Here is a 15,024-nt window from a genome sequence, read left to right on the forward strand (position 1 = left end):
ACCCTACCAGTACCAGTAACATTTGCAGCCTTAGTTTCCTGTTCTTAGCTGACAGGAGTGGCACCTGGTGTGGTTTTCTGCTGCTGTAGCTGACAGGTTTGATGTGTTTTTGTGTTCAGAGATGATTGGCTCTTTGAGTTACTGTTGCCTTCCCATTCGTTTGGAGCAGTCTCTGACCTCTAACACCTAGAAAACTGCTGCTAACTGGATATTTTCTCATTTTTGGACCACTTTCTATAAACCCTGGAGATGTTTGTGTGGGGAAATCCCAGTACATTAATAGTTTGTGAAATATTCAAACCAGCCCATCTGACACCAACAAAGACCACGTTTATAGTCACTTAAACACCTTTCTTCCCCATTCTAACGTTAAATTTTGAGTTTCAGAAGGTCATCTTGACCATGTCTACCTGCATTAAGTTGCTGCCACATGATTGGATAGATATTTGGATCAGATATTTCTATAAATGCAGTTGACTGCAGTCAAACAGGTATACCTAATGAAGTGGCTGATCAGTGTATATTGTGAGTAAAATTGTGTTTTCATTCTGAAGATGATTATATGCTCGCATCAGCACCGGTGAAGAGATGCACTATAGCAACAGTGTGTGGACAAAATGAGAAGGTTGCTTAAAGACTTATGAGAGGAGAGTTACTGTTTTATGTGTACTTAATTAGATGGGGAGGACAGTTAAGGAATAACAGAGTCAGATATTTAACCAAGTAAGTAAATAGGATCCAAGCGACATGGCGTATATAAGTAATATAATGAGTAATGAGAAAACAGTGTAATGATCAGTGTTTAAAAATATATTTTTACTTATAATACAGTCTACATAAAAAGATATCTACATCCAAATATGGAGACTCTATAGGGGATCTAAAAGGGCAAGCTCTCTGTATGTAGTCCACTTTTAGCCCTATTGACCAATCACTCTTGCGTATACTTGGATGTATAAGTAGACAAACAGTAAATGTGGAGAGCAGAGGAGGGATTGTATTTTCTGAAATTCAATCTCCAAAACATGTGATGGTGATTAATTTTAATTTGCTTTTTTAAAAAAAAAAAAAAAAAATCTGCATTTGCAAACAATAGCCACAGAATTTAATCCAGAAACTGCAAAGACAAAATTATCCACTGGCACCATACTACCAAGTTCAGTATGCCACTTAATTAAGACATTTTTAAAAAAATAATTAGGGGTTTTGTAATAGTGTTTCATTGCTGTCACAGTAGTTAAAATGTTTATCACTTAAACAGTGTAGCCACTAAACACCAGTGTTGGTCAAGTTACTTGAAAAAAGTAATCGGTAACTAATTACTGATTACTTCCCCAAAAAAGTAATCCCGTTACTTTACTGATTACTTATTTTCAAAAGTAATTAATTACTTAGTTACTTAGTTACTTTTTAAAAACACGATTTACAACCTGAATAGGTGATAAAGCGACAGATCTTTCAGCCCAATTCTACTTTTTCTACTTAATCCATCATACAAAATGTAATCAAATGGAAAAGTCCCTTTTTAAAACTTGTTTTATTAGTTTTAATCTTTTAACTTTATGCATCAAGCAAAAATTTAATTATATGCAACATTCTCTGACTGGAAGAAATTTGTTTAATATTTAAACCTATTTTCTGCACATTCCAGCACATAAAATATTTCTTTGTGCGAGTTTCTCTGTGAATTTCCCATTACGTCATAGCGCACTCGGTGTTTGCTTGGAAGTTTAGGGGTTTTTTTCGCTGTAAAAAGAAGTTTTCTTCCCACGCACAACCGACGCTAATGTTTTTGTCACTTTTTATGGAATCAAACTCAAAGTAAGGTCAGTACTTCCACGCTTTAAATGCTGCACGCTCATACTCTCTCCCGCACTCGATATATTATCCATTGTTGACCTGCACACAGCTGTTGTCATGAAAGTCGCACTTGCTTACGTCATTGTCATGAGACATTCTCGCAAAAAAAATCACGGTTTTAGTAACGCAGTGTTCCTACGGGAAAGTAACGGTAATCTAATTACCGTTTTTGCAATAGTAATCCCTTACTTTACTCGTTACTTGAAAAAAGTAATCGGATTACAGTAACGTGTTACTGCCCATCTCTGCTAAACACAAATACATTTCATTCTGAATAAATGCTTAAATCTGATGCAGGCGTAACTTGTTAGACAAGGTGGAATTACCTGCTGAAAGCGGATATCCAGGTCGAAGGTGAGAGGCTCTCTGGGATTGCAGACAGGAGGGACTGCGTACTCCAGGCTGGGAGGGGACGTACAGGGGAGGAGCTTTACTGTGTACATGCCAGAGTAGTCACGCACCTGAGTGGAAAAATTAGATTAATTAAGAATAAAGTGTAAGAAAAATAAATGAGAAAACAAATGCGGCTGTTTTTAAAAGCAAACTCTCTCCTCACAGCAAAATCAGAGATGAATATCCACTGCTGGATAGGCTGGCTGTAAGTTGGCTCAGTCCTGACAAGGCTAAGGTTAAAGGTTAAACCAGGGTGTTCAGGACACATAACCATGGAGGTGAGTGGTGAAGCTGTTGGGAAAAAAGACATCAGTCATCAGAAGCAAACATAAAACAACCTTATTGGTTAATATCATTAGTTAAATATAAGCCACAGGTAAAATCTGCAAAGCCGTGGTCACCCTTTTTTACACTAAACATCTTCTAGAATCTGTTTATTTGACATTTTTGAAACATATTATGACGTGCTAAAGAGCAGCATTGCATTTAAACTGCATATTATATAACTGATGTGACATACCTGGATGTGAAAACACAAACAGGCCTCTGAATCGAGCTTCTGTGCGGAAGTTGACAACTAGTTGTCCTTGACTATTTATACGCATGCTGGTTGGGTAAAGGGCACCTGCAAAGACAGTGACAGACTACTTTAGGTTGCATACTTCATTAATTTACAGGGCCTTAGATTGTAGAAATGACATAAAAGTATTGTGTTAAATCTTTGTTGCAAACTGCAGCTCAAATCTTGCCTTGTAGTTCAGCTTCTGGCGGGCTACCGATTCCATCTCTCCATAAGATGGCAGTGTCGTACACAAATGTGAGCCTCAGCTCCGACTGTAAGTCAAAGTGCTGCCATCCTCCCGCTCCCACGGGGGAGTGAAAGACATATGACACATGTAATGGGACTCGTAGGGTCACAAAGGACTGGACCAGATTAAGCACCTGCAGTGACAAAGATTAAATTTAAACTTCAAAGGCGAACCTGGTCTTGTTCCTGAGGTTCAAAGACATAACAACATCACGAATACAGTGCACATAGAATAGCTCACAAAGAAAATGAGGGATAATATTCTGCCATTGTGGCTGTTTTAAGGTATATTTTGAAAATGCTTCATGTTATTGAAGTTAATAACACGCATGTAGTCATGTGTACAGTATATGTGTGTGCTGTGGACTTAAAGGACACTTTACAGGGAAATCTGACACCAACAAGTCCAGTTTAAGATCTATAGCAGTAAGATATGACTGCATTTTTATGCAGTTTTATAACTGTTATGTGGCTGCAATAATGCTCTACATATGTGATACTGCTGCTGGAGATACTGACTCACTGGAAACATTCCTGCTCTAAAAGAGCTGTCTTAAAATGGTCAAAGTGGTGAAAGTGGGAGCAGTCTCTGGTATCTGCACTTTCCTCTGACCTGTGAGCGGTACCTGCCTGCACTGGCTCTGTGTTCATGTGGAGACGTGCCTACGCCTCTGGGCATTTAGAGCTCAGGCAAACGATTTGCAGAATGGCCTTCTGACACAACCTGCTGGGCTCTAATAGATTCCTGTGGCCTGTTAGGCTGGGCACTAAGCCCTGCACTGTGACATGACAGTCGCCCCGGCCTGCACAGAGTTGTCTCCAATCAGCCAGCCTGCCCACTTAGAAGAGCACTTGGGTCACAGGGCAGCCACAAAAAAAGACTGTTCCTTTTTCCACTGATGCTCAAAGTGAACCTGTGAGGCCTGACTCTATACATTTATACACAGTACAAGTCCTGTATATAAATGTATACCAGTGAAAAAAACATCATTAATATCTTTTCCTAACTTATAAATGTATTGTTTGTTTTTTTAAATAATATCTCCAATAAATGTGGTCACTAATAAATAAAGAAATATGCAATCAAGTTTATGTTACTGGCAGCAGACTGCTTACTTGCTAAGACGTGTTTATTTCTGCTACGTTCACTTTTAGATCTCATAACTTAAGGCAACAAAGTTCCACTTGTTGAGAAAGGCTTTTATCGCCTGGGTGATGCCCTTGTTATTAAATAAACCCGGAGCTATGTAAAATAAGTATCTCCCATTATAATAGCAAACCAATATACAATTCGACATATCCTCAGAGCCAAAATATATTTGCAAGTGCTGTAGGGCATGAATTAATAATCATCAGCATGGATTGTAGAGGAGGTTTTTACCATGATTTGCCCCCCGTACGCTTCCAAACCATCTTTATCAACACTGTTTTAATTAACTGAACTTAAATTAAGAATATGTTGCCAAGGTGAAAAAAAGTGTTGATGCCTGTAAGGCATATGTGCCAATAGCAAAAAAAAGGAAAACGGGGAGACTTGCTACTTTAGCAAGACAAACCCCTGGTCCTCTCAGGAACTGAAGAGATCTCCAGACAATGTAGTCTTTATCTGCCAGGATTTACCTCATCTTCAAAGTAAAAAACAACTAGGCAAATGGACAAGGCTTGTTTTAGCCACGGGTTCAAAGGTGAGCCAGACCTCCAAGGCAGGACTGCTTACCTGTCCGTCAGTTCCGATGGTGCCTCCACAGTCGCTGAGCAGCTCAGACATGTCATAGTAGCTTGTGAATTCCCACAAACAAGCCTCCAAGTTAAGGTTTCTGTAGAATCGTAGTGTGCTGGATCCCCTGAGGGAAGTGCTGTACTGGTAAGGTGCAGTCTCGCCAATTACTTCTGGATTTTTGGTGGCATCAGAGAGGAAGCCATAGCGAGTCTTAACTTCAGTGTAGTCCAGCAAGTTGGAGCAGCGATGGTGCCCAACACGGGTACCGTCGGGGCTAAGCGTCAGCTCAAAGTTTGACAGAGGCCGTGTAGATACTACAGGCAACATACCTACAGGGACACACATGTAGCAGTTGGACAGCAGACACATTAATAATTGGTGAATAACTTAAGTAGCTTCTTATTAAAAGAATATGGTTGATCAGTGACACGAATGATGTTTCAAAACAACATTCTGTCTCTGCATGATTTCCTATTAGTCTTAATTTTTAGTCAGGAATTGCTTACCATCAATGTGAGGCATGGTGACAGTTAGTTTGATAAGATTGGGGTGGTCTGTGTCTTCTGCTCCACTGTATCGCAGCTTAGCAGAGAAGGGCTCGGCCCCCACTGTGCCTGCAACACGGGGCTGGCACATCCCTGCAACCATGACAAATACAAAGCAACATCAAATATTCTATTTCTCTAAAAAACAGTTCAAGCTTTTGTGATGGTTAACTCTTTTTATGAAAGACACTGAATGTTCAAAGTTAGCGAATGGACTAAACTCACCCTCGTCCGTGCTGATGGATACTATGGGGCTAGTGAGTTCTAGACCTTCATCTCCATTAGAGTTCACAGCTCTTGCTGCACACTGAACCCTAGAACCAGCCTGGAAATAGACTGAATCCAGAGTTATCATTTTAGACGAGGTGAAGAAGGTGTCAAAGTCAACTTCCCTCATCGGGCTGGTGACGCCGTCTGGACCAGTGGGGGCGCTGACGAGCCAACGATACCGAGTTAGGGTATTGTTGATGTTCTCGCTGACACAGATGGAGCCTGTTTTGTCGTAGTCTAGGTACTTAGGATTACAAGCCTGGAAATGGGAAAAGAAACAGTGCATTTAAGTGAAATTCACCACCAAAACCTACAGCAAAATTGTTTCTTTATGCCAGCGAGGAGCCCTGAAGGTAGCTCATAATAAACAAAGTGTGCACATCTGTTAAATACTACCTCATTAAGAGATTTCATCTGGACTTGTGAGACACAAAGCTTTGTTAAATTAACCATTAACACAGAAAATGACAACAATTATCTATTTATCATAGTATCAGTTAGAACATACAGTGACACAAATGACTGGGTATCCGGCCACAGGCAGAGAGCCCCTGGTTCCATCAGGGTCATCGTAATGCAGCAACGACACCACTCTGGGCACTGAGGGGAATGTCACATCTGCCATGCTGTTGGTCTCCTCAATATAAATTATGGCTTTACTCATCTGCTGATTGACAATAAGAGCAATTAAGAGAGGTTCTTAAACGGGAACAAATTACTGATTGCAAAGTGATAACGTGGTAATTAGATGCTTTAAAGGTAAACACTAATTTAGTTTGGCTTTCACCTTTGTCTCTGCCACCATGTTCTCATCAGGCTTCAGATGCACGGTGAACGCCTCCCTCATTTCTCTTACACCATCATATAAAATCTCCACCTCCACAAAATGGTCTCGGTCACCTTGTTTGAAAATAATTTCTGCAGAGAGAAAGGAGAGACACTTGACAAATATATTTTCGAGCAAATTTCAGAATTGTGCTAGAGGGATAAAAGTTCCTGGCAGTATTATTTACCCTCAGATATGGGATGGTAGTCCTCCCCAGAGGTAGCAGATCCATCTTTGGTGTGAACTCGGACAACAGAGACCTTGGATGTGTCTCCAGCACGCAGCACTGGGATCCTTACTACAGACACTTGGCCACTTTCCTTGGGCTCAGTCACACTGAATTTGGTCTCTCCAAAACTAATAATTGCCTCTGAAAAACCATGAAATATTGACAGTAAAGTATAACTGTGACATTTCCACATACCATATATTACAGTCACAGTGGGCACAACTTTTGTGATCTGTTAAAAACACTATTGTAGATCTAATCTAACTTTAAATGTGTTATAATGATATCAAAAGCCTTTACACTGTCTTTAGCCCAAAAAAAGGATTCTTACTGTCGCCATCATCTTTTATCTTGATCAGTGTTTCATTTTGCTCTCCAATGGATGCTCCAAATGGAGAGTCACTCTTAGGGCTTCCCAAAACAAGACGGAGCTCTTCCTCTTCCTCATGTTCAGTGTCATCAACCAAAACCAGTAAACAGGGTTTTTCAATTTCTCCTGAAAAAAAGTACAAATGAGTAATTAACCATTCCAGCTATATTTCAGAATTGAATGTTCCAATTTAATTCATTTTTTATATAGCACAAGGTGCTTTATAATACTATGGGCAGGTAAGAAATACACACACACACAAACCATGTAAGAGGACATGTGCAAGGTTTTACTACACAACCTGGTAAGAAGGTGATGATAGAAGCGTCTGTGTTAGGCCTCTCATTGAAGTCCATCATGACCTGTGCTGTTCCCTGTCTGCTATAACAGCGTACTGTGGACTTGTAACTGATATCACCGCTACGGTATACAGTGGCTGAGATCTGCCCCAAGTTCTCATTGCCCACATACGTAGCTTCACGGAACTGCACCTTTGGCACTAAATCCAAAAATCAGAAATAATACATAAAGATAAGTGTGGCCATGTTAATAAGCTCTCATTGCATCCCATATTTTCACTCACAGTCAGAAACTGAGTCGTTGATGATGATAGCAGTCTTGCTTGGCTCCCCGAGGATCCCATTCATTGGCATCCGTAGTACCAGTTCAAACTTCTCTGGCCCTTCCAGCATTGGCTGACCCAGATCATCCAGGATTGTCACACGAACTGTCTGCATTGTGACCCCTGGTGCAAAGTCTAGATTCCTGCTGATCCCCACGTAATCCACACCAGCTGCCCCACAACACAATATAGGTCAGACATGTTTCAAAGAACAGTGTTTATAAAACGTAGTGCATATAGCAAAAATCAACTACAGTACATGATCATATTTTTCTTGACAACAGCTCTCATGTTCATAATGCATTTGTGAATCTCAGGCTGCAAGCAAGTTGAAAAGTTCTATACTTCATGCTAGCAAAACGCCTGTTTCTATTTCATGTTTCATAGGCATGAACAATTGGAATTTGTTGTGATATTAAAGCAGCACTGCTAGAATCTGGACATCTCCCTGAGTGCTGACAGGTTATTCATCTGCTATTCCGTGAAGAGTCTGAGTACTGAGAGCTCAAACTTTGCCCTCAGGCTTTTTTCATGTACTTATGACCCACTTATGTGTGTAAGTGTGAGTCTGAATTTCTAACATGCTGCATATGATTAGATTTTGGTTATTTTTGCAGTTAAAAAGCAAGCAGGAGTAGAGATGTTAGGAATCTGGGCAAAGAAGAGAAGACTGCCTGGGGGAACCAGATAATAGACGCTATAGGGCAGACTTGAAGGGATAGCAACCAGTCTTACAGTCGAAAGTGGTTAGGAACAAGCAGAACAATTGGCATGCATTCCTGAAGCTCTATTCTCAGTCAGACTGTCATTATCCTCACAACAATGTGTAGATCCAGCGCGTATAAGACATGGTCCGAACAGAAAAGCCCTAGCTCCCCTCCCCCACCTTTAACCAGTGTTTACATTCCCCTAGGCCATGCACTCAACATATTCAGTGCTGAAATCTGTTTGCACAGTTGAGCTCAAAATGACTATCAATGTGACATCTTAAATCTTTTGTTTTCTGTGATTTACATTTATCTAAGAATAAACTAGACAACGGTGTTAGAGAAGGGGACCAGCAGATACCTTCAGCTGAGACAGGATCTGTCTTTCTGGAGCGCACTGTGACAGTTCCTCCTTTGGAAAGATCAGTCCCTGTCCTCCACACCTGCACCTCCACGTAGCCATCACTCTCATCCACGTGGTAGTCTGTGTTGCCAAAGTAGAAGACGGGATCTGGAAACGAGAGAAAAAAAACATGAGGAAAAGCACGTGGGAGAATGCAGACCATAATAACCTTCAACCTGAATCACAACAGGATATCTGAATGTCTGGTGTAATTGCTGAGTTGAATCTTTTAATAGGTAGCATAACCTGTAAAATTATCTCTGATTACAGGAGATTTTAAAGGAACATTTCCATTGAATAAGCAGCAGGTAGCGAACACAGTAATTGTAGACCTTAAATAGCGCTTTCTAACTTCCTGGCACGATGTTTTGGTGGCATTCCTATAACTGTGACAAGTATCCAAAGGGAAAAAAAGAAACCTGACAGCTGGTTTTGTACTGGTGGAGCTCACTTTGATAGCGATGGGTCTGAGAGCCAGACAGGAGGCCTGACAGAAGGTCTGGGGGGTTGTAAAGCTCCATACGCCAGCCCAGGCCTGCCTGACTGCAATTAGTGTTTCTATGAGCTGAGCTGAGATTCCACTGCAGCCAAACTCACCCACTGTTATTCTAGTTAACTCTTTCAGAACCAGTGTCCTCTCAATGATGTCCAGCATGTTATGCTGCAGGTGAAATGGTTGTGTAAGGGTTTGGACTTTGGTGGACATTCTCCTAAGAAAATGCTGTAAGAATTTTGGGGGGTTTAATACAGATTGCTGTAGACACTCCCTGTAGTACCGCTCACAACTGAACATACTGATAACGACATGAATGAACAAAAAGTTTTACATTTGGATTCCATAAGACCTTTTGCCACTCAGTCCAGTTCTTGTTTAACCTCCTAGGACCTGGCGTCCACATATGTGGACATAACATTTTGGGTTGTCTAGACCAAAATACAAATTTTTGCTCTACAAGGGCCTGATATCCACTTACAAGGACATTATACTGCCACTCTTCTATTAAAATTTTAAACAAATATCTTCATATGTGGCTCTCATTTTTCTTAAAAACAAAAATCAGGTAAAAAAAATTCCCCCATTTGTCCAGTTTGCTCACTGTTTTTAAGGACACACTGCACAGCATGTCAAGACATGCAATGTTTTCAGCTAATAGCTCTTTGGAAATCATCTTGTTGGTGCACAAATAATAGTTTGTTGCTGTCAAATGCCTGTGCAGACTGTTTTTGCAAAAAGGTGCTAGTAACAAAGTACCTAAAAATAAGTTTTGACAATGTAAATTGTTTCTTTGCCAAGCTGTCTGTTATGTGTAGATACAACAAAATATAAAGGAATGAGAGGTGGCTCAAGATTTTTGCACAGTACTGTAGTTAATATCACTAATGAGAGCCACAACTGAGCAGTAAAAACCTTGGGCTTTCAAAAGCTACTGTGACCAAATAATGAATAAATTAAGTGAATGTCAGTGGCCATGGGCAGAGTTGTGGTTTCCATGACAATACACCTACAAAAAGGTACTTAGCTGTTTCTCATCACACAGTATGGGGCAAAACTGAATATGTGGAACGGAGCGATAAACGCAACGAAAAAAAAAAAACCTAAACAAATCCATGCTGTTATGCGTTATGATTATGTTATCTAGTGAAACCAAAACGCAAGACCAAGGAAACAGAGAATTAGTGACAGAGATTAACTGTCAATAGTGCTGCCAGGCTCAATTACGGATCAGGGAAAAGTGTTTATTATTTTTCACCACATTATACTTCTAAGTAATCTGACTCTTAGAAGATCTTGAATATTTTGATGCAGTCTGCCTCGGCAGCAACTGCTCGATGTTAGCAAGAAAAGACAAGTTCAAAAAAGGAACGGGTCTTTTAAGCAAAGCCTGGGGTTTCATGGTTCTTAGAGAAACCATCTCTGCGATTGAAGTAATATTATTCCTAAGTGTAAGCAAAGGACATACGACTTTTATGCTTTAATCTGTTCTGAGAGCATGGCCAAGACAAAGAGTGGTGCATCAAGAGTCTTGCAGCTGCCAGAATTTCTACCCACAGAGAGAACAAACAAAGATGGTTTTGGCTGCCTGCAGTGGGACCCCAACTGGAAGAGTAATCAGATCTACTAACCTGAGGTTAGCAGCCAGCAACTCAGGCCCTGTTGTACTAGCCCAGTAATCAGATAAGGTTTGTGCAGCAGACAAACACTGAGCTTCAAAGAACTATGACTCATTAAATGAAAGGTAAGCCACCGTATCCTTGATTCACAAGCAGTAGCCTCCTATACCTCAAAGCACATCTAAGATTACATGGATGTTAGTGGTGATGATGCACATTTAGACCTATTTGTATTATGCAAAATCATGTAAACTATTGAAATCCCATATCTTTGTAAACAGAGGAACAAACTTTAAATGTGGAATAAAAGCAAAAAGCCACAGGGCTTCTTCTTTTGAAATTAAACATAAAAATGTAGATCAGAAGTAGGAGGCCCTTTGATTTAATCATTGTGCTCGTCCCATTATTGTGTAATATGCCGGAAACACAATAGCAAACAAAGAAATATCCTTACTGTTGCATATGAGTGAACATAGTATAAAAGAAGAGGCACAAGGAGAGACGCAGACATCCCTAAGGAGACTGTTTCGCTCCCACTGACTGCTTGATTTCACTTGAACTTTGCATGACATTCCCACAGCGTTAAGTGGCTTGTCTAATGGTGAGATTCAATTGAGCCCTGGCAAATGCACTTCTGCCCACTGTGTGCTAGACAAATCTCTCTGCAGCAGAAAATGCATACAAAATCAGCTCCATATTCAATACAGGAAAATCAACAACTTTAACAACGGCTGACAGCAATGCACGCTTGAAAATTCAAAGCAAGGTCTAGATTGGCCTCTTAAGGCCAACGACTGAAGTCAGCACTTCTCTGCTTAAGTGCTTTAAGACATCTGTTTATATCAGAACGAACGGGAATCCAGGTGAGACATAATGACAGGGTTTGAGAGGTCTTCCTCAATTCATCCCCATCCAGGATGTACAGCACATGCACTGAACCCGCCCATCTTTCAAACAGGTCATAATCATACCTTCAGAACCAGTGCAAAATTTACAGGCCAAGTGACACGAGATGATAAACACACCAGTCAAGTCTTGCTGTACAAGCATTCTCATGTCTTTCACTCCCAACCACCAAAATATTTTCCCGGATGCAAAGTCAATATCAAACAGCAATTACCGCTGCAAGAAAGGACAAGTTTCTCCGAACCATCACAGGAAAAGCCAGAGTGGAGTCTGTAAGGATGTGGCCGTTTATGCACAGATGGTCTACTGCTGGGAAAATAGCAGGTATTCTATGGTTTGCAGATGTTCCTGTTACTGCAGAATACCCAGACAGCTTGAAAACGTTAATCCCTTTCAGTGCTAATAATCTACAAGATTTAAATGTGTCCAGGAAAAGTAGTAATCATATATATTTATTGTAATTTATTGCTACAATCTATCTTATTGTTTAATATATGTGGTTTCCAACCAGAATATACATTTATTTTACTAATTAGCACACTTTCACCCACAGAGAGCGAGTGAGAGTAAGAGAAAACCACCAGACTAACATAGAAATATGTAAAATTGTAAAACTCCAGAGACCACCTGGGGAGACTTTAAGTGATGGATCAGTCAAATTTCCTTCAAAAACAAGAATATCAGTTTCTGTGCCGTCTCAGAGTCTGGCGGTATTGCCTTACTTTTATTCCCTCTCTGTGGGGGAAGGTGTGCTAATTAGTAAAATGAATATTTTGGTTGGAAAGAAAACATGTCTTCTCTCAGTGCCACAGGTCTTTAACAATAAGCTGACGTTTAACAATAAGCTCAGAGCCGAAAGGGATTTTTCCATTTTTTTATGACAGGGCAGTAGATCTGTAGTGTGTATTTTTTTTTTTTGCATCAGTGTGTATTTCTGTTGATGAGAAGAGAACAGAAAAGGATTGTGAAACGCTTTGCATTTAGATCTCAGTATAAGTAATAGAAACCACCTGAACCTTTCTGAGCATATGCAGGCACCGTTTCATGTTAATTACCGCGCTGCCTTTTAAATTTCTATAGAGCTTGTCAGTTTGTAGCTTCCCTTGTTGTTTACCATTTCCTTCATTGTTACGTTCTGCTGTCTTCTCTTGGCTTCAGTTTGCTAGTACAGTCTGTCCTCACTCGTTATTAGGACATTTTGGCTTCTGTTTAGCTTTTTAATTTGCTGCTCCTCAGTATCTGTTTCATTTTTATGAGTGATTTTTGTTGTTGTATTTCCACCTCTAGCCTGACAGTTTAATTGTTTCTGAAAGGGAGCCCGATGCCATTTGCACAGTACATGCATATTATATACATTGAATATATATATTTCTGTGCCATCTCTGCATCGGTGCTAATTAGTAAAATGATTTTTTTGGTCAGAAAGAAAACAGGTCTTCTCTCTGTGCCACGGGTCTTTAAACCTGGTTATTACTGCAGTAAACTTCACCTCATTTAGGCATAAAAGCTGTAGACTTAATCAATTTAGAATTCCAGAAACTGTCAGATTAATATCAGACTACTGGCAGACAATAGCAACTCCACCTTCTACAGCACATGTGGTTTCTTGCACATGCCACCGCAGTAGGTGGCCAGGATTGTGTTTGCACAGAGCAGGGAGTGCATATATTGGTGCGTGCTTCATATTTCACTGCAGCACTAAAGCTTTCCAGCTTGGAAAGAAGACAGATGCTTTTTTCCCCTCCTTTTTTTCTCTTCAGTTCTTTCTTTCTATTTTTTTTCTTTCTTTCTTTTTTTTTTGTGGAAATATCAGTAGTATATGTTTAATAACTGTCTGACCCCACAAGCTGGCGAACCTACTCTGAGCCCTCCTGGGAAGTCCTTGCGCGGACCTCTCACAGGCAGGGGCAGGTGGTTAGCCAGGATCTGACTCCTGCCTCCCTCCTATAGCACCCGCTTGACAGGCATTCCTACAAGAGGGATAACAAAGAAGGATGCGATGCTCCCATTTGCCTCAAGCTCTTATATACTGAAGCAAACCTGGATTGCATACTTGAATTTAATACCTAGCTAGAACAGCTAAATTTGAAGTGGAACTGAATCTCCCGCCGCCTCTCTGCTCTTTCAGATATTTCATTGGTCTTGTTCTGCTTGACTCAGAGCTACTTACCATTTACTTCTCCATCAATATTAAAGGCATTTAATAATCACCTCCTTCAGGCAGAAGTGAAAGGTCGACATGACCTTATTTCTCCCTGCTCTTCACGTTCCATTTATACAGTGGTTGCCGGTAACATTAGGTACCTAACCCTGAAATTATACTCGCTGTGCCTACTTTACACGTATTATGTGCATAAGCACCTTTTGTGTGTATTTGCATGTACAGGTGGTTGATCTGATGTCAGGTAATGGTATCATTGTAATAAGGTGCAAACCTGTCAGACAGCAGCTCCAGGCACTGTTTCGCTCCATGTGGCACTAAAAGATTCCACAGTAAGAACAAGATCTTAAGAATAACAGCAAAATGAACACAAAGGAACTTTCTTCAAAAGCGCGCTGTATACTGTACTCCATACAATTATGTTGTATAGGCGCACTACTGTGAGTTCATTGCTTTCTGACAACTGATATGCATAAGAATATTTTGACTGTCACAAGCCAGAGGCAAAGAGAACATGACAGCAGATAGAGCGCAGACTGTTAATTCTGGTTGTCAGTCTGAGTCGAGTTAATCCTATGATGCCCTGAGCATCCTTTTCTCCTTTTCTCTGTTTGATAATACACTGAGGACTTATAATGTAGGCAAAGGCATTGTTTTTTTGGATATTTTATAATGAGACCTCTGTTGGTGATACGAGAAAGAATTATTTAGGTAAGAGATGAGTTTGTAACAGCTAAGATAACACAAGCAAGATGGATAATTTCAAAGCCTTTCACAGCTTTCAGTAATGCACCAGCACAAACATGTTATTCATCAGTTATAAGAAGCTGTGCAGCACTAGAGAGCTTTGGTCTTTAGAGATCACTTCTAAAGCAAACTAAGTTTTCTTATCTTATCCTGTGTGATACCTGTTACAATCCAATTGCTTCATTTGCCACACAACCTGTTTTTTTATTTAAAAGACAAGCAACAGCATTATGAGACTTTTTCAGACAGTCAGTAAAAGACAGATATATTCTTTCTTGATCTCCAATCGGTAGACTCTCTGGTGGTTGTTAAGACATGTATGTCTCATACTGTTAGAGTCAAAGA

The 15,024-nt window shown here is 40.2% G+C and overlaps 1 protein-coding gene across 2 annotated transcripts in view; it reads right to left on the bottom strand.

Moving 5' to 3' along the window:
* The window catches only part of frem2b (FRAS1 related extracellular matrix 2b), a 50,687-nt gene that overhangs the window by 4,308 nt on the left and 31,355 nt on the right, over positions 1-15,024 (bottom strand). Inside the window, exons 7-20 of one of the 2 annotated variants that reach the window (XM_084949988.1) lie at positions 8,712-8,861; positions 7,605-7,814; positions 7,323-7,520; positions 6,983-7,147; positions 6,610-6,792; positions 6,384-6,514; positions 6,105-6,260; positions 5,552-5,855; positions 5,288-5,419; positions 4,779-5,110; positions 3,003-3,195; positions 2,774-2,878; positions 2,417-2,544; positions 2,187-2,321 (exon numbers count right to left, since the gene is read on the bottom strand). In XM_084949988.1, coding sequence (XP_084806114.1) covers positions 2,187-2,321; positions 2,417-2,544; positions 2,774-2,878; positions 3,003-3,195; positions 4,779-5,110; positions 5,288-5,419; positions 5,552-5,855; positions 6,105-6,260; positions 6,384-6,514; positions 6,610-6,792; positions 6,983-7,147; positions 7,323-7,520; positions 7,605-7,814; positions 8,712-8,861 — 2,522 coding nt within the window. Of the gene's footprint in view, positions 1-2,186; positions 2,322-2,416; positions 2,545-2,773; positions 2,879-3,002; positions 3,196-4,778; positions 5,111-5,287; positions 5,420-5,551; positions 5,856-6,104; positions 6,264-6,383; positions 6,515-6,609; positions 6,793-6,982; positions 7,148-7,322; positions 7,521-7,604; positions 7,815-8,711; positions 8,862-15,024 lie in introns of both variants that reach the window. The other variant, XM_084949987.1, reaches the window with a different exon arrangement.

This window comes from Perissodus microlepis, chromosome 14 (genome assembly GCF_051167445.1).
Source record: "Perissodus microlepis isolate ML-2025 ecotype Zambia chromosome 14, ASM5116744v1, whole genome shotgun sequence".
Lineage (NCBI taxonomy): Eukaryota > Metazoa > Chordata > Actinopteri > Cichliformes > Cichlidae > Perissodus > Perissodus microlepis.